At 42.6% G+C, this 24,637-nt stretch overlaps 1 protein-coding gene across 5 annotated transcripts in view; it reads right to left on the bottom strand.

Annotated features, from left to right (window-relative positions):
* Nucleotides 1–2,095: 2,095 nt before the first annotated feature.
* Nucleotides 2,096–24,637, bottom strand: part of Arhgef12 (Rho guanine nucleotide exchange factor 12) — a 139,559-nt gene continuing 117,017 nt past the window's right edge. For all 5 annotated transcript variants that reach the window (XM_076576065.1, XM_042280724.2, XM_042280723.2 and 2 more), the window contains 14 exons: nucleotides 24,464–24,589; nucleotides 22,359–22,473; nucleotides 20,503–20,603; nucleotides 16,811–16,888; nucleotides 15,449–15,524; nucleotides 14,801–14,968; nucleotides 13,312–13,399; nucleotides 12,545–12,631; nucleotides 12,347–12,426; nucleotides 11,850–12,083; nucleotides 8,823–9,293; nucleotides 7,770–8,083; nucleotides 6,404–6,473; nucleotides 2,096–5,830 (listed from right to left, as the gene is read on the bottom strand). In XM_076576065.1, coding sequence (XP_076432180.1) covers nucleotides 5,820–5,830; nucleotides 6,404–6,473; nucleotides 7,770–8,083; nucleotides 8,823–9,293; nucleotides 11,850–12,083; nucleotides 12,347–12,426; nucleotides 12,545–12,631; nucleotides 13,312–13,399; nucleotides 14,801–14,968; nucleotides 15,449–15,524; nucleotides 16,811–16,888; nucleotides 20,503–20,603; nucleotides 22,359–22,473; nucleotides 24,464–24,589 — 2,019 coding nt within the window. In that variant the 3' untranslated portion in view covers nucleotides 2,096–5,819. The remainder of the gene's footprint in view (nucleotides 5,831–6,403; nucleotides 6,474–7,769; nucleotides 8,084–8,822; nucleotides 9,294–11,849; nucleotides 12,084–12,346; nucleotides 12,427–12,544; nucleotides 12,632–13,311; nucleotides 13,400–14,800; nucleotides 14,969–15,448; nucleotides 15,525–16,810; nucleotides 16,889–20,502; nucleotides 20,604–22,358; nucleotides 22,474–24,463; nucleotides 24,590–24,637) is intronic.

The following is a 24,637-nucleotide window of genomic DNA, read 5'->3' on the forward strand; positions in this document are numbered from 1 at the left end:
TGTTCTGATTATGTATACTTAGTCTATTGTCTTTTAAGGATTTTTGTTTATTGGACTGGAGTTTAAGACTGAATCTCAAAAACCTGCATGAGGTCACACAAATGAAATTTGGTAGTTTTGTAGTTTGTTTTTCATATGGAGAGGGCTGTGTGAAATTTTAATACTTTTCATAGTTTGTGTCACCCTATCTGGTAAGGATGACCTTCTTTGAATGCATAATAAATTGGCTTTTTGGCTCAATATTCTGAAGGCAGCTGAATCCACGTAGGAAAAGGGGAACCCAGGCGGCAAGCCAGTCAGGATCACGTGACAAGGACGAAGATGGGGTGGAACTGAATCCTGATGCTGTGTGGCCTGTGTACCTCTTGGTTACATCAAGGGGTCAACAATTACTTGCCTAGGGCTGGAGAGATGGCTGAGTGGTTAAGATCACTGACTGCTATTCCAGAGGCCCCGAGTTCAATTCCCAGCAACCACATGGGGGGCTCACAACTACCTGCAATTAGATCTGGTGCCCTCTTCTGGCCTGCAGGGACACATGCAGGCAGAACACTGTATACATAATAAATAAATCAATCTAGGAAGAAAAAAAACAATTACTTTCCTAAAGTGACTAGAACACTGTTTCCTGTTCTGTCCTGTTGATGTCTGCACTAACGACAAGAAGCAATGGCAAGTGGCGCTGCGGGAGGCGTGGTGAGTGAAGACGGGCATCTGACTCGTCAGTGGCTCCTCACTGCTGCTCATCTGCAGTGCAGGCTAGACCAGATTCCCTCAGGATGTCCTGGACGATCAGTGAAAACCCGTCCCTTTACAGAGCCTTGATGACATATTAATACACACACACCTCCTCCCCCACACACCCTGGTGATGATGGGGACTGAACCCAAAGCCTCAAGTTACATCCCAGCCTAGACCTCTTGCCTTGGAAATCAATATTAAATGTTTGGTGAACTAATCCTAACACTACTGAAGAGGAATGTAAAAAGCACCCATAACTGTTTATATGCAGATCACACTTTCTGCATTTCTAAAACGCTGGCTGAGAGCAAGTGGGGATGGCATTCGCGTTCTCTGTCCTGGTGCACGCGTGTTTGCCGTCAGAGACAGGAGTGCCGGCCTATTTCATTAAAAAAAAAAAAATACATTTCTGTTTTTACTTGTGTGTGCATGTATATACATTTGTGTGTGTGTGGGGGGGGATGCTACATGAACATATGTGCAGTGCCCACGAAGGCCAGAAGAGGGTGTCAGATCACATGGAGCTGGAGTTACAAATGGTGATAAGCTTCCCGGTGTTGTTTCTGGAAACTGAGCTCCAATCCTCGGGGAAAGCAGTGCATGTTCTTAAACCGAGCCATCTCTCCTGCCCGGCGAATTTCTAACAGGGCTTAGAGTACAATTAACTCTGGAGAATCTAATTTCTAAAAGGTTTAACCAAAACATACTCCAAAATACTAATCCTTTTTTGTTAAGCATCTTAACAGGCTTCTCAGCCAATATACCCCCAGAATATTTGAAACTACACTCCCATGAATAAGTGAAATTACACCTATGCTTCAAAATACAGAAAATACCAAAAGCCAGTCAGCCTTCTGAGTGAACGGCATCTGCAAACAACCAGAGCTGCTGTCCCTGAAGAAGTCAGTCAGCGCTGGCCTTAAACTCAAGAGATCCGCTTGTCTCTGCTTCCAACTGCCAAGATTAGACCAGTGGTATCAAAAATATGTGCTGCCATGCTCAACCCACTACTGCTTAAAAACCAGGGACAAGACTGCCTTGTTACCAGGGTGATGTCAGCCACCTGCCCCGGTGCAGAGGATTGTACTTATCCGTGATCCCAAGACCCATCCCACTAGTAAAGATGTCACAAGAAGCAGGACAGACATGTGAGTCACTCACTGCCAGCGGGATTAGCTCCTGGCTCCTTGTCCACTCAGTTGGACAGGTGTGGTGAACAGTCGCAATTTCAGTACTTGGGAGGCGCAGGCAGGGAGGGACCTGAGGCCAGCCTAGGACGAGACCCTGTCTCAAAAAATAAACAACTTACACAAGACAAACAGGAATACATTCAAATAAAAAGTCACATACTTGGTTCTTTTAAGCTTATTTAATATTTGAACTCTTATTTTCTATTTTCCCAGACCCCAGAAAACAGAAAGTTTTAGATGACCCAATATTTTGTTCCAGAAACATACAGCCTTATCAGCTATTCATAAAAGAGCTTTTTACAAAGGTACATCTGGATAATTAGAGCAATAAAGTCTTTTAGGTATTTCAAAATGTGATCAGTAAAAATACATGATTATTAATAAGGTTTCTTTTTAAAGATAGTTCCAGATTTCTCTTAAAAGCAATTTCTGTTAAAGAGTACATGATTGTATGGTGAACGAGGAAAGTGAGACGTTCTAGTGGGAAGGGGCTCATTAAAAACAACCAACAGTGTGCACGCTACGGTCACCATGCTGTAGTATGTCTGCTTAGCGGGTGGCACCTGGAAATGGCGGGGAGGGATTGGTTTCTAGGAGTCCCCTTTTTTTCTGATCAGTTTATTACCCAAACCCCCAGTCCCCATGGGGAAGGCAAACGGACAGAACAAGAAAGCTCCTTTCTTGAAGAAAGAAAGAACAGTTTTACAGATCACACTAAATGGGGGTGTGAAGTGTCAGAAAAACAAAACCATCTACAAAACAGACTCCTGAAAGGTCTTGCTAAGGTTGTAGTTTAAGGTCCTCTGGTGCCTTCTGTAACATGGAGGGAAGGAAGTACAGACAAACCCAAGTGGCTCCAAACACTATCCCACACCTGCAGAGAGCGGACTGAGGAGGTGGAGGAGGTGGAATGCAGGCGCCAAACATCGCCAAGGCCAAGGAGCAGGGCGGAGAGTTAAACAACTGCATCATAGAAGCAAACTTAGTCTTCTGCTTCTCAAAGCAGGCAAAAAGGACTCTTCTCTTCCTCCCTCCCCAAAAGACAAACAAAACATTTTCTAAGAGGGCTTGTTCTTTCTAGAGGTCATTAGAAGTTGCTTAGGGAAGACAAAGGCAGAAACACTAGTGAACTAACCTCCCATGGGATACAATAAATAGTTACAATTTGGGTTGGGAAAGCAGCAGGACTCCAGCAGTCAGTCAGCTGCTTTGAAACTATACAAAATGTATGGCGAAAGCCATCCTTTTAAAATACAGTACTCTGAAGGTTTGCTGGTTTGGCTTGATTAGGTCTTTTCTCTGAAAAGGAGACACTCCACAAATAATCTGCCACTTAGTGACAGAAGAGCCACTGAGCTCACAAGAGAACAGTGTCACGGGTCGTGCCCAGGGCACACGTGGCTTTCTGGCTCTTCAGAAGATGCTGTGCCCTTTCCGCTGGCCTAGAACTCTTCAGGACAGAACAGACTGTACCTTCTCGTCACCCAACTTGGAGATAACTAAGACGTTGACCACCTCATTCCAGAACAGGAGGGATACCTACTGTCACCACCATGGAAGGGAGATGCAATGTCAAAGCCAAATGGATGTGATTATAATGGCCAAAATGAAATGGAAGGCACAGGAGGCCAGAAGGGGAGGGTACAGGCAAGAAGTAAGGCTGGTAAGATTTAAAAAAAAGGAGTCTTAAAAAGTGGGGTTTTTTGTTTTTCTTTTCAGAATTCGCTTCATTCTGAGGTTTCATCTAAAAATGTAATGATATGAATTTATTTGGAAGTACTGGAACAATGCCAAAGTCCCTTTCCAGTTAGCCCTGCTGTAACCCTAAGAGAGGCTAAGATTCAGTAGAAGGAGAGCAAGCAACCAGGAGAGCAGATGCAGGTTGACTGTGCTAGGGAACCATGAGAGGAACCTGTAGTGTTGGACGCCAGGAGAGCGCTGCTGTCTGGGTTTCTCCTGATGAGCTACCCAGATGGTGTAGTGTAAGAGGCTGATGGAAGACAACGGAACCATGTGGTCTCTACGTGCTTCTCCTAAGAGATACAGGGAGTCCAAATACCAAGCTTCACCTATATATTATGTTTTACATCAAAATTTCAAATCCCATTCTGAGTTATGCTTGACCTATGACTCAAAATACAATTCCAATTTAGAGATGAGGTACGAGGATCCAAGCTGATCGATGTAAGAACACAGAGGAGTCCTCAAAGGGCAGAAATGGGAATCTGGACCCAGATAGATGAACTTGTTAAGTTGTCGAGGTGTTCATAACAGTAGCTGAGGGAGCATCCCTGGTGAGAAAGACCTGGTGTGAGGGCACTAAGGGGAGAACAACATTACATCCTGACTGCCCCCAGAGTTCAGAGGGCCCTCCTGCAGGATGTGAGCAACACATGAACTCCTTGTTTATTAACAAAATTTAGATTTGACAAATGATTTTTTTTTACAGAACACTCCAAAAACATATTTACCAAATACATAAAGAAAACCACTGAAAGCCAACAGAATTAAGGAGTTCTCAGGCCACAGTTCTGACTAGGTTACCCTCCACAGGTGCTGCCCACACGGCAGCTATCACCAGCACCTTGGTGGGTGCACTGTTCACCTCTGGTCTCTGTTGCCAAGGCCAGTCATGGCGCCATGCAGACAGGGCTGCGGCAGGGGAGTTAGAGGAAGGACCCTGCGGTGACGCGCACAACTCTCTGCCACACCTTCCTCTGCCGTCCTCAGCTCTGCTCATGCTCAAAGAGCCCTTTGGCACCATCAGTGCATAAAGGAGAGTCAAACCCCCAGGTACTCATTTTTACTGGCCTGGTAATCAGCAGTGCCCGTGGCTAGTGACAGCCAAGGTTCAACTCAGTAGTGATTCCATTGAGAAAACCTTCCCAGACTCTCCCCCCACCCCTCCCCTCCATAGCACCCCACCACCACTGAAGCATTCCATTTCTTTGTTCTTATGTCCTGCTCACTCTGCAGGAACATTTCATACAAGTGCCAGTCAATGTATAATTATACAAATGTAACAATACCAAGAATAACAAATTTATAATCAAGAAAATAAAAATTTGTTTTCTTCTCTCCCAAATCCCAACTATCAACAGAAAAGACAACAAAGGAAATACACCCATCTTCAAGTGCCTGCCGTTTGTGTATTGAGGATTCCTGTCAACAGGGGTAGAGCCCAGGCACACAGAAGAGATGCTTGCCTTGGGTGGGAAGAGGTCCACCTGCTCTGAGCAGCTGCGCAGGATACAGCTCACGTCATCTGCATCCACACACAGGAGTCATGGAGCATCTCTGAGGTGATCCTCAGAAAGGCAGCCTTCTGGACAGAGCGGCTGGGGTTACAGGTTAGTGAAGGTCGGGTATTCCTCTCTCTGCTTCTGCATTGCCTCTCTGCTACCCTCTCCACCCCACTGACCCTGGCTTCAGGAACAATTGATCCCTGGGTGTGCTAAATACAAGGGGCTAAGACTCCCACTACTCAATTAAAACAAAACAAGGCAAAGTAAAAATTAAAGTGTGCTTTCAAATACGGAATGAAATCAAATAAATACATCTGATTTTCTCTTTGTCTTACCTACATACAATTTCATATCCTACACCCAAAGCTCTATACATTTGGTTTTTATTCTGAATCAAAATGCATTTCTGATGGTGAGGAGAGGAGAGTGAGAGAACTGATGTTCCCTCACTGACAGACTTGTGCAGCTGCCAGACTGAAGAACTAGTCCCACTTGGGGCACCCTGGGGCACGGCTGAGCCCAGGTGGTTCCAGGCAGATCCTCTGTCACACTCTCTCTGTGTCCACACTGGATCCGGGATGTGGTTGATACAGGGCTGACACTCAAAATCCAACAACCTGCAGTCACCTCCAGGACACGGGCTCTAACTTTTATCTGAGAAGAATGAAGATATGTGGAAACCCAATTCAGAGAAAAAGTAACATTGTGAAGAACACATATGCAACGCGCAGGCATGGTCCTATTCACCTCTAAGTCACAGAATGTACCCTCAAAGTACACAAGCAAATGACTATGAACTGGCCCATGAGCACAGGCTGAGCTGCATCAGGGCCCTGCTGGCCTTGGTGTCGGAAGAGGCACCAAGTATGGCAGGGCTCCTTCCTCACAAGGGAGCTGGAACAGCACACACAGCACAGCGCAGCACAGCACAGCACAGCGCAGCGCAGCGCAGCGGGCTCTACTCAATTTATGGTTCACCAGGCTTCCCTCCACCCTGCCTTCAGCCTGGAAAAGGTGAAGAGAGAGAGGAGGGGCTGGTGTAGGAGCTGACGACCACAGCTCTTCTGAGAGCAGGAAGGGCAGAGTCAGCAGCCTTGATATATGATGTTTAGAAACAAGCAGTTTCTAAGAACAGGAAAGAAAAGAAATCACAGACTTCCATGTTGGAGAGTAATAAATCACATATCCAGTGTACTGTTAGGCAGGCTGAGCCACCATTTCACGTACCTGAGAGCTTGTCAGGGAGGGCCGAGCCAGCCAGCCTTTGGCAAAGAAGGGCGTAACTTTCCTCCACCTTCTGTATCAGCCAAGATTTTTCATGGGGATGGCAAAAGAAAAATAAAATTAGTCAAAAATAGGAACGAAGGTATAAGGTATTCTCTGTTACAGACACATAGCCCTGAATTTCAACATTAACACTGACCAATGGAGATGCTGTCAGCTGGGAAGGAGGCAAATTTCCTTTTCTCATTTCTCACCTGAATGAATGAGTAACAACTTCCTATGTAAAACACTGCAAAAGCACATGGCAGAAGTCACCCAGGAAATGGCCCCATACCATGTGACAGATACCCTGCCAAGCTAGCCACATATGTGAAATTAAATGATAAGGGGAAATCTATTTATGTTGTGGAGCTGAAACACTAAGGGAGCCGAGTCTTGAACTAAATGGCTAAGAACACTACAATTCCCAACCAAATGGTGTCATGAAAAAAGCGTGTGGGCTCTAGCAGCTGCGCCTACCCAGAGCCAACGTCTGCACCTTACTGGTCTTTCCGATTTTGTGTTTTTATGGTGTGTGTGTGTGTGTGTGTGTGTGTGTGTGTGTGTGTATTCAAGTGTTTTTATGCTTTTGTCTGTTATTGTTGTTATTGTTTTGTTTATTACTGTTTTTTAATTTGCCTACTTGTTTTCTAATGAGAGAAATAAAGAAGGTGAGGAGTTGAATGGATGGTGAGGTGGGGAAGAGCGGGGAGAAGTTGGGGGATGGAAAATCATAATCAGAACATATTGTATGAAAATAATTTATTTTCAATAAAAAAATAAGAGTCCTTTTCATAGAAACCATCACAGTGTGGTCTTTAACAATCAATTTCCAAAACACTCCATTCATGCTCATGTGTTTGGATAACAGAAGCCACTGTAGCCAATTTCTACCCATTATGGCCTCTGGGCAACTACCAATACTACTTCATGAGTCACAGATAATTAATAGGCTACAGCGAGTCACAGTATTACCTGGCCTTGATCCACAGCCATGCCACCCTACCTAACTCGCTCCACATCATTCGACATGATGGAGAACAACTGCCCCAAGTACTTTTAGGTTCTTAAAATTTAGGAACCCAAACAGACATGTAACCAGCTACAAACCTACAACTTTCCTGTTCTTGTAATTTGTCAAAGACAAACACTGTCAATACCAGCTTTTATCCAGGCCTACTCACAATGAATGGTCAAAGAAAATAAAAATCAACAGATACAGAACCTGGACCAGTCAGTCTATGGACATCAAGATTCCATCACTTCAAACTTGCACTCTGCTAACTGTGTTCTTAGGATCACGTGCTATGGAGGTTGAAATGTGACATACCTTTAAGTGTTCAAGATCAGCCTCTATTTTATGAATGTACTCCAGGATTTGGCTTTGTGAATCTGTACAAGAGGAACTCTGGATCTCAAAACAAGCATCCTCCATAGCTCTCCAGCGTCGCTGGACCAGGAATTCTGGGGTGAATGGTGAAACTGCCCCATCAGAATGAACATTCGGAGGGGAATGTAGTTGCTGGTGGGTGGAGTCCACAGAAGGGGTGCCTGTTACAGGCTGCAGGGTGAATGAGGAGGCGACCTCCTCATCTGTGGAGCTCTCCTGCACTGCATCATAGCCATCAAGGATCAAACAGTTTCCTATTGGTAGAGACAGGACAGTCTGATGAGATTAGCACTGCCACCAGAATGGGGTCCTGAGACAACTTGAAAAGCTACTATGCTGGGGTAACCAACAGCTCCCAAGTTTAGTTTTAATTCCACCAGAGTTTACTTTGGACTAATGTTAACCTTAGCAAACGTCCACAGCATTTCTGAACAACTTCCCACTAGTCAGAGTTGTAAGAGTTTAAAGCTATAAACCACAACACAGCCCTTACATGACTTCCCTGCCCAATACCCTTTCCTGGGCTCCTGTCGCTCTCCCTGCCTGTGTTCCCTAATGACAACAGCAGAGTCTGCCAGTGCTCACTGCTGGAATGCCCTCCCCAGGGATCCACACAGCCTTTCGCTGCACTTCAGATCACCATGTGTGCCCTCACTGGCCACAGCTGGCCTGATCTTCTTCCTAATTTATCTGACCATCTGACGCTTATCACTTGCTTTTTTATTTACCATTACTCTTTCCCTTCAGGCACTTAAGCTTCTTAAGAACAATGGAGTTTCTGGTATTTTTCACTGTTTAATCTCCCAGCCCCTATGACAGGGTCTGGCAAAGAACAGATTCAGTATTTATTATATGAAGAAACACACACACACACACACACACACACACACACACACACACACACACACACATTAGATGCTGAAACAATCCATTCTAGCATATAAGACAGTTTACAATAACCAAAATCGAAGTTAAAATGTAAAAGCCACTTGCCTGAGATGCGTAAATTAACATCCTTCTCTTCCTTTTTAACTGCTCCATCACCTTCTGATGGATTATCATCACTATGTGCTTCACGGGCATCAAAAAAGTGCTCTCCACTGTCATCCAGACCCCCTTCTGGCTCTGTAGTAGGCATCTCTGGGGTCAGGATCATGTGGTCCATTACTAAAATGTTACTTGCCTGGCTGTCTTGGGATGCCAGTATCACTGAGTCCTGTGCAGCACAAGACTCAGTTGAAGTCCGTGGACTGTCACAAGTTGCAACATCACCAGTTCCAGTTTTAAAAGGCATCTGTCCTTCCTCGGCATGACAAGCCTTAACATTTTCAGAGTCCTGGATGCCGCTCTCTGCCCGCCCCTCTTCCGAAGCTGGCCTATATCTTGAGAAGGACTGCCAGTCTTCCTGGGTGTTCTTCTCAGTCAGACCCAACTGCTGGGCCAGCAGCTGCTTCAACAAGCCCACTAAGAGTCAGGGTAGGGTGAAGAGAACAGAAGAGAAACTGACTATCACAGTCTGACTGCCAGGTGGAATCAGGCAGCTCAGTTTCCTATCACTTCTAAAACTAGGAACACATAACAACATACAACCAAAATATTAATACTACACAGTTTTTCTGTTTGTTTTGATTTTGCTTTTGGAGACTAGGTTTCTCTATATAAAGGCCTTGGCTGTCCTGGAACTCTCTCTGTAGACCAGGCTGGCCTTGAACTCAGATCCTCCTGCCTGTTTCCTGAGTGCTGGGATTAAAGGTGTGCACCACTACACTCATCCTACATAATCATTTTTATCTTGAAATATGCAATCCAAAATATGATCTCCTCACAACACTTAACATTAAACTACACATGACCAGAGCTAAGCATTCTGAATATCGAGGCCCTCCTATTTAAAAGTCCTTAATACACTCTCTTGCAGCTAGGCCAGCAAAGCTAAATCTTATGCTTTTTCTTCTCAAGAGTAGACATTTTTTTCTAATAATCTTCCTAAATGGTGAAGATGATCAAATTGTATAATAAACTTAAATTCCAATGATTTGGTAGCAGTATATGTAAATTCAAAGGGAATTAGTAGTCGTTAGTTTTTAAAAATTACCTTACTAATGGCATGGCTTCTTTGGGACGTTCAAAGTGAGATCCAATTCACCCCTAGGCTAAGCTTAAGCTGAACTCACACAGGTGGTGACAATTCTGGGACCACGCAGTAAACTACCAGTCATCACTAAGTCTGTCACTCCAAGAGGATCCAGAATAAATGAGGTTTTAACTAACTGCACCCCCCTGCTTCTACCACAGGCTTACCCTCTGCCTCTCCAAGTACAGTGCAGGTCTAAGAAGACCTCCCCCTTTCTCAATCACATTAATCCTCCCCAAAATGGCAGCCCTAAAACGCTACCTCCCCGCTGGGATGGTTTGCCACTCCTTGTCTGGACCATGGTGTATGGTGGTATTTTATTTGTGCTGAAATGTGATTTTATTTGTATGTTAATAAATAAAGTTTGCTTGGATATCAGAGGTCATAGCAAGCCATAAGCAGAAGTCCAGCATTAGTGGCACATGCCCTTAATCCTATCACATAGCAGGCAGAGTTTCTGTGTGGTCAAGGACACAGCCAAGCATGGTGACAGGAACCTTTAATCCCAGTACCAACCATAGAGACCTGGAGGTCTGTATAGACAGGCAGTGATGAGAAAGTCATGTGGTTGGGTTCAGAGCCAATGAGAAGGCAGAACAGAAAGGCAATAAAAAGACAAGTCAGACAGGAAGAAACTCTCTTTCTGGGGAAGCGACGGTGGCGAGGTGGTAAGATAAGGTAGTCATGACTCTCTGATCACTTTGGCTATTTACCTCTGTATTTGGCTCTGTGTTTCTTATTTACTAAGAGTGTTTAGAATTTTGTCTACAATGGTGTTTGGAGGTGGAGTTCCTAGTAGAAGTAAAAGTAGAAGCAGCAAAGCACAGAATGGAGCAGGGAGGCAAATCGGTCTCAGGAAAGCAGTGAAACTGTCACTAGACAGCTACAGAAGTCAAGTGCTCTAAGCACTGGGTGACTCCACACTTCCTTAATTGTATTCTAGTCCAAACCTTTCAGCTTGGAGTCTGTAACAGCTGACTCAGAACAGCACTCCCCCAAGCCTCTTTCCGTCCACATCCCTGAGCAGCCCCCAGCCAGATTAGTAAGTTTTGTCTGTCAGACCTAGCTTTAAAACCTCACATGGTTCACTGTGGCTATGGCAACTATTCTTGGACTTTCTCCACCTCACTTACCCAAGAAATGTGCTATCCTGCCATGTGTAATAGTGGTTCCCAACACGGCTGGACCTAGGGAGGGACAGCTAACAGAGCTGTGTGTGTGTGTGTGTGTGTGTGTGTGTGTGTGTGTGTGTGTGTGTGTGTGTGTGTGCATGTTAGAAGCTGTTGTGAAGAATATTAAATATCTACACAAAATGCAGAACATGTATAATTTGGAAAAGCCACTAAAATTCTGTGATGTGTCTGTTCATCAAATAGGGAGGATGCAAGCTGGTATTTCAAATTCACAACAGTGAGACTCCTCAGTCCATCTTCAGGACCTATCTCCCGTGCCCCTCTACCCCACCCTGTGTGCAGGCCGGCTGTCCTCCCCCTGTTCTCTGAGCCCCTTCGCTTCCTGCTGCTCTTCTCGCCCTTGTGCTGCTTATGTCTGAGCGGTTCTGTTCTATACACTTATCTCCATCTTAATCACCCTTCCAGATGACAAGTACAGCTGTCCTTCTCTTGGCTGCCTCCCTTCTCTGACCCACCCAGACAGATTTGACAAAAAAGCCTTATCACCCCTGGAATGTTTGCTTTTAAGTGGCAGGGGGTGAGGTGAGGTTCTTATCATCTTCCCAACTAGACCATAAATCTCTTGAAGGGAAAAGTATCATAGTTTAGACCTGTTTCCATGAAAATTCACTGCTTTTTCTCTGTAACAGGCTTTCTAGTACACACACATACTCTGGCACTTAGTAAGTGCCCCAAGTTAGGAAGAAAACTTACAATTTCTCAGTGCGTCCAACGCCCACCGCTCCTCGTTCACAGGCAGGTGTGGATCTGGAATTGGGATTGGATAACTGCCATCATCTTCCTTCAGTGTCCCGTTTGCACACTGCTCCTTTGCAAACTGTGTCGCAGTCACAAAGAGATGTTCTGCCTCTGACTTGCCAGGGGTACTCAGTGAATGAGACTGAGGTTTTGACGAGAGTAAGGGAGATTCTAATTCCAAAACTCTGTCTGTTCAGTGGAACAGAAAAGGTAGAGTATACCTTACTGGACATTTCATTTTCAACATGGAACAATCAGGGAATGATAGGGGCAGGGTAAGCCACATAAGCTGCAGAGATTCCGCACTGGGAAAGCGCCAGCACAGAGCAATGCTGCCCTGGAACACAGGGCTCACAGGCAGCATCTGTGAAAGTGCACAGGAGGTGGAGCCCAGAGCCTTCACCTTAACAGGTAACAGTACATCTTTCCGAAGTCTCGTCCATGCAGCTTACCTGGACTCTGCAGACCAGTGACTGAAAGACCATGGTGCTCCACTTTTAATTTGGATGGTTCTTCTTCGTCATTGTCTCCTCTGTAGAAAAAGACAAAAAAGAAACAACCCCTGAGCTTCGCAAGATGTCCAAACTTCATGGCACTCAAATGAAGAACTGCTCATGTCTTCCGGATAAGAAGCACAATGGCACACTCACTCGCAAGGTGGCGACTGGGGCAGAGGAATTGGCTTTGTGGACTGCTCCTTCACTGCTGCAGCCATTCGACAGATGAGGTCCTGCCAGCTTCAGGGGTGAAAGGAATCCAGAACACAGGAGGAAAGCAGAAACACCCCATAAATACACTCAAGGAAAAAGAGAAAACAGAACCCAAACACCATCCATGCTGCCAGCAACAGCTTTATGTTGGGAGCACTCATGCAGACACTCTAAAACATACTTGAAAGAAAACTCTAAAATGAGCACATGACTGACCCATTTAAAGATTAATTTGGCACTTCTGAGAATGTTTTCTTTAGAAAATTTACTTTCTGTGGAATAAAATACAAATGAAAACATCAATCTCAAAAGAAACAACTTCTTAGAGGAATATTCCCAAGAGGGTACAAGAGGAAGTACTTGATTTCTATGGTGGCTTTCAGAATCCTAGCATAAAGGTGAGCTGTAGGCTGGAGAAACGGCTCAGCAGTTAGGGACCTGCTTGTCTTCCAGAGGACAGCCATCCAGTTCCCAGCACCCACATCAGTCAGCTCACAACCACCTGTAACAGTAGCTCCAGGGGATCTGACACCCTCTTCTGGCTTCTGCAGGCACCTGTACACCTATGCACACGCACACACACATGAGCGCGCACACGTACACGTAAACAAATAATGAAATAACTTTAAAAAACAAAGTTTGTGGAACATTTATATTTTGAATAATAGAATATCATTTAGAAAAAGGTAATTAAATCTGATACATACACCGTCTTTTCAGAAACTGTCTGTGCTACCAATTCATAAATTTGGGCTCCATTATCTGACATAGAGATGACGAATAAGGCTTTGTTATCTAGAAAAGAAGAAAACAAAATTTACTCTAGCACTATGACCAAGGATGCCATGAGATATTTCCAGATGCAGATATGAGTATTCTGCATCTTAATTTAGATAAAGGTTATATATGTTCACTTTGTAAAACTTCATCAAGTTTATAAATTTAAATTTTGTGTAACTCACTGTAAGCGACATTATCTATAACTTAAATAAATGAAATTTATAAAAATCAACACAGTACTTCATTAGAAACAAAAATAAGTCAAAGTTCAAATTACTTAGACTCAGGGAGTTAAAAAAAAAGAGAAAACATATTAAGTTGGGACAGAAAAGTAAGGGAGGGGATAGGGAGTATAGGCTTAACCAAAACTTTACATTATATACATATATGAAATTCTCAAATAATAAAAAATAATTGGTCTCACAAAAGTTCTGTCTTAATAAAGGTTATGTCCTGCCCAAGTAGAATGTGCTTTGGAGTTCTATCAAGCCTGTAATTCTGAATTTAAAATGGTTATATGAAAACACACACTGAACCCAATGCTATTCCTTTCACATTTATTTTAAACTGCCATTTTTCCAAGTTCTTGAGACTATTTGAAGAACACTGCAAAGAGGGGTGACAAAGTTTGCTGTCATGAAATTAAGTTACATAAAGGATCTCATCCTAATACAGTTCAACTATAACTTGTCAACTTAAACTGCTATAAAAAGCCCACATTTGGGGCTGGAGAGATGGTTCAGCAGTTAAGAACACTGGTTCCCAGCACCCACATGGCAGTTCAAAACCATATGTAACTCCAGTTCCAAAGATCCGATGCCTTCTTCTGGCCTCCAAGGGCATCAGACTCACACGTGGCTCAGAGACATAGATATATGCAGCCAAAACACCCATACACATAAAATAATAAAATTAAATAAAACAAACAAATTTACCCACCTCTTCAATTTTCACCTTTTCCCAACAAACAAACAAACATACCATTTTAATGACAGCCTCCTCATTTGGGTTACCCTTAAAGTACTCACTGTCTTTCCTGGTATCTATCACCAATTTGAACAGAATAAACACAAAAGTAAGTTTATTTAAATTTTCAAATGCAGAAAACCACTGAGACAACTGTCTTAAATAATTTGGTGGTGTGAAATTTCAATCCAGTGTCTAAACAAGAGGCAAATTTCACTGAAGTTTTTACACATATAAACAACAAAACCACTGACGTCAGTTGTGCTGCTTAAGCAACACTGAGCAGTACCTGTGCGACTTCACAGTGAATCTAGAAGTCAGCATCCTTCAGTACTGAGTACCCTGCGTGACTTCACAGTGAATCTAGAGGTCAGCATCCTTCAGCACTGAGTACCCTGCACAACTTCACAGTGAATCTAGAGGTCAGCATCCTTCAGCAGACACACCCACCTGTTGCCACCTGTCGAACCAACACTGTGCTCAGCTTAATGACGGGACTGAATGTGTGTTTGCTGTCAGCTGTGGATGCCAGAATCTTACTATGGCACCGTAACACCAGTTTGTCATCCTGCTTTTGCAACAGTACAAGAATGTCTTCCAGCAGCAGCGTATAAAGATCTAAAAATAAAAACACAGAGAAAACTGCTAAGTACAGAAATTTAAAATAATCTGACAAAGAAAACCTAGCTAATTAAAAAAAACTAATTAGCAAACTATCTTCTTTAATTTCATTTTTAATAATTCATTTTAGTATGTTTTGTGGAAAAATCAATATGTGAGTTACAAGAATTAAAGAATAATGACCTCTCACTGTAAAAACTTGAAAGATACTGGTCTACAGAAACTCACTGTAGAGATTCATCAGGAGATAGATGTGGAAATATAACTGAATTGTGACAGTTTTCTGCTACATTCCTGAATGAGTATGTAACACACTTTACACTTCACAAACACACAAGCAGATCTCCTATAAAGGTTCAGATATTGTAGCACAGCACTGCTAACTACTGAAAACTGTGAATGAATCTGCTTCCCACCAGCAGACTTTCCTACTCCCTTCTCTCCCTCCACTCCACACTGATGGGACTATAGACTTACCAATGCTTTTATCTCTATTCACCTTCCAAACCAATGGCCCTTCGTGAATCATCTTTCTTTTTGTTAAATCCAAATTCTGCCGAAGTAAAAAACAATAGTACACAAATTACTTCCAAGACTACTTCATCAGTGGGGTTACAGTCAGCATAATTAGTATATTTTCAAAACAGTCTTAATAGAAAAAATATTGTTTACATTCGAACATGGCATTGCTACATGTCTTGAAAATGGAACAGTAAGAGTTAAAACAGCCTGAACAGAACCTTCTAAAAGAGAAGAATTTTACTGAAAAACATTCATGAGTCTTCTCTCCAAACCTCCCTCCAGATGAGTAATAGCTTATGGCCGGCATTACAAAGAACCACAACAAGCCCTCACTCCTTAGCTGGAGTAAACCAGATGCAGATGGTGCCTGCTGCTGTGTGCGCATATCTTACAAGGCTTCTGAGTTCTAGAACTCTAATTCCTAGCACTCTTAACTGCTGAACCGTCTTCTAGTCTCCCAAAGAAAGTTTTAAAGGACAGCATTTGAGAATGCCAATTACTGTCTCTGCCAGAAACTTATTTATTAGTAAAAGCACCATGTTTTAGTATTAGCTTCTCAAGGGGAATTCTCACTCTTTGGCAGGTAAGAGAATACATACATTATTAGTGTGCTTTCTGATAAAACTAGTATATATGACATACAAGATTATTTTAAATAGATATCAAATAAGTCTGCCAATATAATTACCAGTAAACTGGTATTTAAAACAAAAAATAACTTAAGGCCAGGCGGTAGTGGCACACTCCTTTAATCCTAGCACTCTGGAGGCAGAGGCAGGTGGATTTCTGTGAGTTTGAGGCCAGCCTGGTCTACAAAGTGAGTTCCAGGACAGCCAAAGCTACAGAGAAACCTTGTTTCAGGGGGAAAAAAAAAAGACTTAATATCCTAAAAAGGTTATTAATACTAAAGCCTTGGCATAAGAAGTAGCAATTAGTAAACATTTAACTATTCTGATATTGGTTTCAATCCTCATGCTTTTCAAAAGTGTAATGGAAAAATGATCTTGACTCAGTGATCTGAAAAGCTCTTGTAGTGAAACAGTGAAAGTACAGAGCAATTAAAATTCATTAATAACTAGTGTTCCCAAGTCTTCTAACTATTCCTGCCACACAGAGTTTCTCACAGAATCCTCCTCTAGTAAAGATGAAAGTACCCTTGACATGCATCATCAGCAAGCAGAATGAAGTCACAAATGCAGACAATCTACAACGTAGAACTCCTGCAAGGATGGCCACTCCCACTGCGATGTTAATTGTCTGCTAGGTTGTTAGTACACTGTACTTTATGGTTTTAATTAGGGTTAGACCATTTCTCACCCTGAGCTCTTCAACATTTGGGTACTCGGACAACTTGAGATTGGAGGTGTCAAGGCGACGCTGATAGTCTTCTAAGCGCTGAAAATTAAACAGGATACAGCCAGGGTTAAAGCTTTGGGCATCAATGACCTCTTTGTTTCTAAATCACATAAATGTCTTAAATCTGCAATTTACAAGTCATTGCAATAGAGATATGACAGACAGCCCACTCCTTCCTAGCACACCTTTCCCCATCATTGCTGATACTTTCTGAGTTTCCCCTTCATCTCCAGCAGTCCCTTCTCAATCTTCTTTTCAAACTTGGTGACCACTAGGAAGCTTATACCTATTTCTGAATATGTAAACCATGTACACAGTACAAAATTCAGAAGGTACTATAACGTACATAATAAAAAGTATGTCCCCTCCCACCCCTGGCTCCCCTCCTGTTTTCTCTAAAGAGTAATCATTAACGTTCATTTCTTGGGTGACCTTTGAGAAAATCCTATGCAAACAGAACACACGTGTATATGAGCATGCTTGTCTCTGTGTGTGTTGTGTATATATAAGGCCTTTTAAAACAAGACATGGGAGAATAATATAGGCATTCCTTTAGCCTCGCAGGACATATTCCTCTTATCTGTTCATACAGTATACTGACTGCTGGTTTTGTGTCAACTTGACACATCTGGAAAGAGTGAAGCTCAATTGAGAATACGCCTCCATCCAACTCTAGGCATGTCTGTAGGGCACTGTTTTGATTGACAATTGATGTGGGAGGGCCCAGCCCTACAAGCTCTGCCACCTTGGGCAGGTGGTCCTGGTTGTATATGAAGGCAGGCTGAACAAGCCATGGGGAGCAAGCCAGTAAGCTTGAAACTTCCGTGATCTCTGCTTCAGTTCCTGCCTCGGCTTCCCTCACTAATGGACTGTAATATGGAAATGTAAGCCAAATAAACCCTTTCCTCTCCAAGATGATTTTGGTCAGTTTTATCAGAGCAAGAGAAAAGCAAACTAGGACATAGAGGTATTCCTTTTTCTCTGTGTACAGGATTATCAGTGTATCTTGGAGATTGTTTTGCAGTAGCATAGAGATGTGTCTTTTCTTCAATAACCACACAGCATTCAAACTTCAAACACTGTAAATCAATTACAGTTTACATACTAATGGGCATCGAGGTTACTTCCAATGTTTGACAATAATAAATAATACTATAACGAAATGGCTTTAATCATGTATGTTGTATTCCTGTATAGATATGTATGTATGTATGTATGTATGTATGTATGTATGATACATTTCTAAAAGAACTATTGCTTCAAAGGGTTTGAGCATTTTCCTGATCATAAAAGTTCCGAACACAAATCAGTACACCACACTCCACAATCAATGTTCACCATCTACTACAGACTGCTCGTCTATTCATCTCCCACCTACACCATCGTCTACCTTGTGCTGTAGATGCCTTTCTAAATAATCAAGTGTGAGTACATGCCCCACTAAATACTGCAGCATGCACATCATTAAGTTCAATATTTATTAGTGATTTCTATGTTTAAAGTTTTGTGTGTGCAGAAATGTGCACACATGTGTATGGACATGGTAAGGGCCTCATGTAGAGGTCAGGGGAAAATTTGTGGGAGGGTCAGTTCTCTCCTTCTACCATGTGGGTGCTAGGGGCTGAACTCAGGTTGTTAGGCTTAGTAGCAGGTCTTTCTTCTCTTAAGCCATCCTCCCAGCCCTTTCAGTTCTTTTTTTAAACTTTACACATAGTGCTGGGTAGTGATGGCTCATGCCTTTAATCCCAGCACTTGGGAGGCAGAGCCAGGCTTGGTGAGTCTGAGGCCAGCCTGGTCTACAAAGCGAGATCCAGGACAGGCACCAAAACTACACAGACAAATCCTGTCTTGAAAAACCAAAAAAGAAAAACCTTTACACATAGTAAGATTTGCATTTCAAGTGCATTTTTCCATGAATTGTAACTCAAATTCCTACCAAGACATGCAGTATTAGTATGGTCCCAGAAAGGTTCCTTATTATTTCTTCCTAGCTTATCTCTACACTATGTCTCCAGTGGCAATTGCTTTACTTATCTGTTTTCCTATCACAAATTAGTTTAGTCTCTTACAAGTTCGCACAAATAGAATTATACATATGTGTTCTTTTGTGTCTGGTTTCTTTCACTCATTATAATGTTAATTAGATCTATTCTATATACCTCTGGTAGCCTTCTAAGTTATATTCTACAAGTATACCACAATTAGTTTACCTACTCTCCTGCTGAACTCTTGAGCTGGTTTCGGTTTGGGGAGATCATGAATAAGCTACCATAAAAATTCTTATACAAGTCTGTTTGTAGGTATTCACCTTCATATCTCTTCAGTAAATCATTTCAAACAGAACTGCCAGGCCAAAGGTCCAAAGTACAGATACAGGCCCTTTTAATATACATAGACATTGCCATATTTCCTCCTGGGGTTTCATCATTTTGCATTCCAAACAATACTTTTGAGTTGTACAGTTTTTCTAAGGCCTTTCCAGTAAATTTGGCACACTCAGTTCCTAAGAAATGACAACCATGTCCACGAATGTGAAGAGCCTCTCTATGTCCACAATATTACATTCTATCTTCAGCTTAATCTAATTAGAGTTAGGCCCCTCCAGGAAACTGCTCACTACACATCTCTACCTGCTGCTCCACAAGCCTGTGGCTTCTCCATGCCTCTTCTCTATCCACACACACACAAGCCAGAAACCTGAGCATCTCTTATTGACATCATCCCTTCACATCCTTCTCAGTCAGTCGGCAAGTTTTGCTAACTGGGCCTCCTAAGTACTTCCAGCCCCACCTTACTCTATACTGCTCTACACCACTATTGATCTTGGACCACACTCCTTCTTCCTTCAGACTACTCTTCACAAAGCAATTTGATTCATGCCTTAGTGACAAGGTACTATTGCTCTTAAAACCAAAATTCAAGTTTTTAAGAACACCAAGTTAGCAACCATGACATATCTGCAGAGGACCTAGCTCAGACCCACACAGGGTCCATGATTGTCACTTCAGGCTCTGTGGGCCCCTGTGAGCCCTGCTTACAGTTGATTCTGTAATGTATGAGAGAAGAATTAAAAATAAAAAATTTTAAAAGGAGGAAAACAGAAATTCAATTCTTTAATATGGTAGGAAAAGGCCTGTATGATTCAATCCTCATCTAGTCTTTGAATTACTCACATTGCTCCTTCTGCATCTAGCTTGCTCTTCACACTGTTTTTGGTTCATTTCTGTTCTTTGTTCAAAGTATGTGGTTCAAATGTTAATTCTTCAAACAACCTTTTCCTGAGAAACACTACCTGACATGTCCAAACTAGGCGTGGCCCCTATGAGACACTCACGGCACCGGAAGCTCTGCTTTGTAACACATACTCACAACCAACACAAGACATGAACACTGCAATCTAAGCTCCATTCTCTCACACACCCAGTCCTCTCCACCCGGCACACAGTACATGTTCCACAAATACCTGCTAGGTAAAGAGGAACAAATGAGCAAATGGGGACCTAGAGATGGAACTGCATCTCTGACCATCTGGACCCCGCTACTCTACTGACAGCAAACAAATGTCCTGCTCATCAATTAACTGTATAATGATACTTTCAGTTACTTCAGATTCTGGATATACCCATCCTGCATATCTTGCTTCTCCTTTTTACCTGCTTGTTTTCTGCCTCCTTGACAGCCTGATTTACATAATTTAAGATCTGACGACAATGATCTGCAGCCTTCTTCACCTTTTCCCTTTCTGGTGGCCATTCTAAATACAAGGAAGAGACAGAAATGAAAACAATTAGGAAAAAAGAAAATGTACACCCACCCACATACACAATTTCATTTGATTCAAATGAACATAAGAAGATATGTACTACCACCTTGGACATTTCTACACTATGTTAAACCTATGTCACAGTCTCTATCCGGGTAGTTTTTAGTCAGGTATGAAGGTACATGCTACTTACAAGACTGAAGAAGGAGGCCCACAAGCTTGAGGCTAGCCTTGGCTACATGCTAAGACCTGTCTCAAAATAATTTTTCTAAAGAGACTAGCAATGTGGATTATTGGTAGATTTCTTGCCTAACATGTACAAAAACCAAGTCCAAGCCCCCAGTACAGATAGGATGAAAAAGGAAAGGAGAAATCGAAATACAGAGCCCTAGATGCAAGACTGATGTTTTATACAACATATTAAAACCTCAATGTTATACACTTCCAAGGAAGGCCTCTGTAAGCTGAACGAGCAAGGACCCTCTCCTCCCCCTGAAACCCACAGTGTATAACCTAGATGATTATGAACACGGGGTCTCTTTTATTTATTTTGGTTTATTTTATTTTATTTTATTTTATTTTATTTTATTTTATTTTATTTTATTTTATTTTATTTTATTTTATTTTGGTTTTTCAAGACAGGGTTTCTCTGTGTTGCTTTGCGCCTTTCCTGGAACTTGCTTTGTAGACCAGGCTGGCCCCAAACTCAAAGAGATCCGCCTGCCTCTGCCTCCTGAATGCTGGGATTAAAGGTGTGTACCACCACTGCCCGGCCGACCACTAGGTCTCTTATGCACTCATTTTTATATAATAATTCTGACGAACTCCAGAATAAGTGGAGTTGTGACTGAGACCATGTTTAAAGCAAGGAATAATTATAACACTAGTAGTGCTAAAAGGTTCCCCAACATCACAGACGCTCTGTCATCTGTGCACTAAAAAGAACAACCGAACTAGGGTCAAAGCTGTAATCTTCAAACAGTGCGGCAGCTCCACTCACAGATGCATTAAGAGTGAAACTCAATGAATAAAACGTCAAGCCACATTTTTTGCAGGGTATCATAGTTTGTGATCCCCAATATGCATTCCTAGTCTCAGGTGTAAGAAAATGGAATTTGGAACATAAAACTCTGAATCATTTCACGTTTCAAGATGAGAAAGCTGGAATGTTAATTCGTCTGTTTGGCTTCACAAAAGTACTTTTAGATACAAAACATCTCTTGACCTAGTATAAAGCCTTTTCAAAGCAAGTATATATACTAGCACAAAGATGGGTGGATTTTTCCTAGACAAGGTCAGATGACAATTACTATATACTTTGCAGGCCAAATGACCTCTACTCCAAATACTGAGCTCCGCTGCTGAGTGCAAAAGCTCTCAGACACCGCATGCAAACAGATGGACTGGATGTGCTGTGTTCTAATAGAGCCTTACTGACAAGAACAGGCAGTGAGGTCCAGGTGTGGAGGTGCATGCCTGCAATCCTACCACCTGGGAGGTGAGAACAGGAGCATCAGGACCACTCTCAGCTATATATAGAGTTCACGATGAGCCTGAGCTCTGGGAGACTTTTTCTTTAAGGAATAATAATTTTGAAATGAAAAGCAGGCAGTGACCTTAATGTGGCCCATGTACCACATTATGCCAAACTCCATGCCTGAGCTGCTACTACTAGAGGACATAGTTCAAATGGCCACAGAGCCATTTCTCTGGTCCCCTATTTTTGTTTCAGCAAAAAAGCTGTACCTGTGTATTTGGCGATATTATCCAAAAGAAGCGGGTATTTGGTAAGCCTTTGCATTTGGGTGGGAATGATATCCTTCAGCTGAAGACGACGACACAGGGGGTTACTCTCAGCATCCTAAAATCAAAGAGAGTCGTCAACTCACAATTCAAATTAGGACAAATAATTACAAAATATGTATCAGCTATTTACTAGAAGTGCCCACTGTAGCAGAGGTCTGGTTATTAGATCAACATTTCTAAAGAAAGAAAAAGTGTTACCACATCCTCTCTAATGGCATACTAGAAGGCAGCCTGAAACTCCTAACCAGTAGGTTTGCTGTATGTTTGAACAAGGGCTGAAAGCCCTTGATAAACTCTTTTGTATTATACACCTTAACCTCCTTTTCAGAAATCTAGGCCGAGTTCCCTGCTTGGCATTCCTATCAGAAGTTCATTTACTAGCTTACTATCCACCACTCCAAGGAGATACAACGGGTCACTAGTCCAGATAGGGCAGGTGATACGCATCAGAGGTCTACAACTTCAAAGTAATGTGACAATACATATTTCAGACTCTGTGGGCTAGTCTTTCTCACAACTATATCAGAGTCTACACTTTTAGCAAAAAGCAGTGACAGATGAATGAGCATGGCTTTGTGTAATAAAAATATAAACTTCTAAGGTATCCTCCAAGATCCCCACTCTCTGGTGTATACGACTCCATCCCCTTGAATGTGGGTGGAATCGTTCTATAATTAGTTTACTATCGCTTGACTTTGATTTAATCAAAACAAAGGAGAGTGGCCTGACTTGATCAGAGGTGGCTGGAACCTCAACTCCAGTCCTTGCAAGTGCTCTTAACCTCTGAGTCACCTATCAGCCCCCTAGCAATCTAGATCAGAGAGAAGAAAGGGAGGGAGGGAGGGAGGGAGGGAGGGAGGGAGGGAGGGAGGGAGGGAGGGAGGGAGGGAGGGAGGGAAGGAGGAGGGAGGGAGGGAGGGAGGGAAGGAGGGAAGGAGGGAAGGAGGGAAAAAATCCATCAGTCACCTGCCTGTGAGGCCACAAGGAAGAGAGGTGGGGTATTCTCTAGGAGCGGGGACTAGTTCTTAGACAACAATAATCAAGAAAGGAAGACCTTGTTGGGGGGGTTGTGCACAGGGCTTAGCTGAGCTTCAGGTGAGACTACAACTCTCTCCTTCATTTTGATAAACCCAAGAGAGAGGCCCCTGTTAAATTGTAGCCATACTCTTAAACCACAAAAACTCTGTCACTTAAACACAGCAAAAGGAAATGAATGCTTGGTGTCCAAACAACTTTATAAATCATGCAAGTGGATGGAGAAGGCCAGGGGAACACAGCTCCAGACTCTTATCTGTTCCTATCCCTACCCCAGTACTCTTGAAATCTTCCTGAGCCTGACAAAAAACCATCTCAAATTTGAACAATATGCTTTTCATAAGTGAGTATGTGCCAGGCCTGGTGGCACAGCCTGTAAACTCAAGGCCAGCATGGGCTACAGAGCAATGCACCCGGACAATTGAAAAAGCCCTTACCTCAAAAGACTATAAAAAGGGCTAGGCACATAGCTCAGTGGAGAATGCCCACAGAACAAATATGGCCTTTTCCTAATTAAAACTACTATGGCAATGTGGCTATCTATGTCAAATATTTCAATCTTCATATATATATTTTTTTATTATTTGTCATTCTCAAATCATCTTTATTCCTTCCAGTAATTTAAGAAGTAATGTAAAGCATTTTTAAAATGTCAACATACTGGGCAGTACTGGATAGATGGCTCAGTAGTTAAGAGCACTGGCTGCTCTTCCAGGGGACCCAGGTTTAATTTCTAGCACCCACATGGCATCGGCTCATATCTAGCTGTACCTCCAGTCCCAGGAGATTCAATGGCCTCTTTTGGCCTCTGAGGATAGTGCATATACTTGGTACATAGATAAATACAGACAGAACATCCATATTCATAAAATAAAAACACAAATGAAGGGGGAAAATATTCTTAACATAAATGAAACATTCTAAGCCAGAATTCTTCAAGTTTATTCTATAATCAATACAAAACTTGCAACTTGGGGGGGGGGGGGAATCACATAACTTGCTCAACTCACCTGCACAAAAGTCTGAAATCTAGAGTCCTTTTTCTGACGAGACTTGATCATTTCCAGAGCAAAAGGCTGGTTACTGCAGAATGTAGCAGCAGCGTGTTTTAGCTTCTCCTCCCCTGGTCCACTGAACTGTGCCAAGAATGCAAAGAAGACAAGAGAGAATAAGATACTGAGCAC

The sequence above is a fragment of the Peromyscus maniculatus genome, chromosome 7, assembly GCF_049852395.1.
Source record: "Peromyscus maniculatus bairdii isolate BWxNUB_F1_BW_parent chromosome 7, HU_Pman_BW_mat_3.1, whole genome shotgun sequence".
Taxonomy (NCBI): Eukaryota; Metazoa; Chordata; class Mammalia; order Rodentia; family Cricetidae; genus Peromyscus; species Peromyscus maniculatus.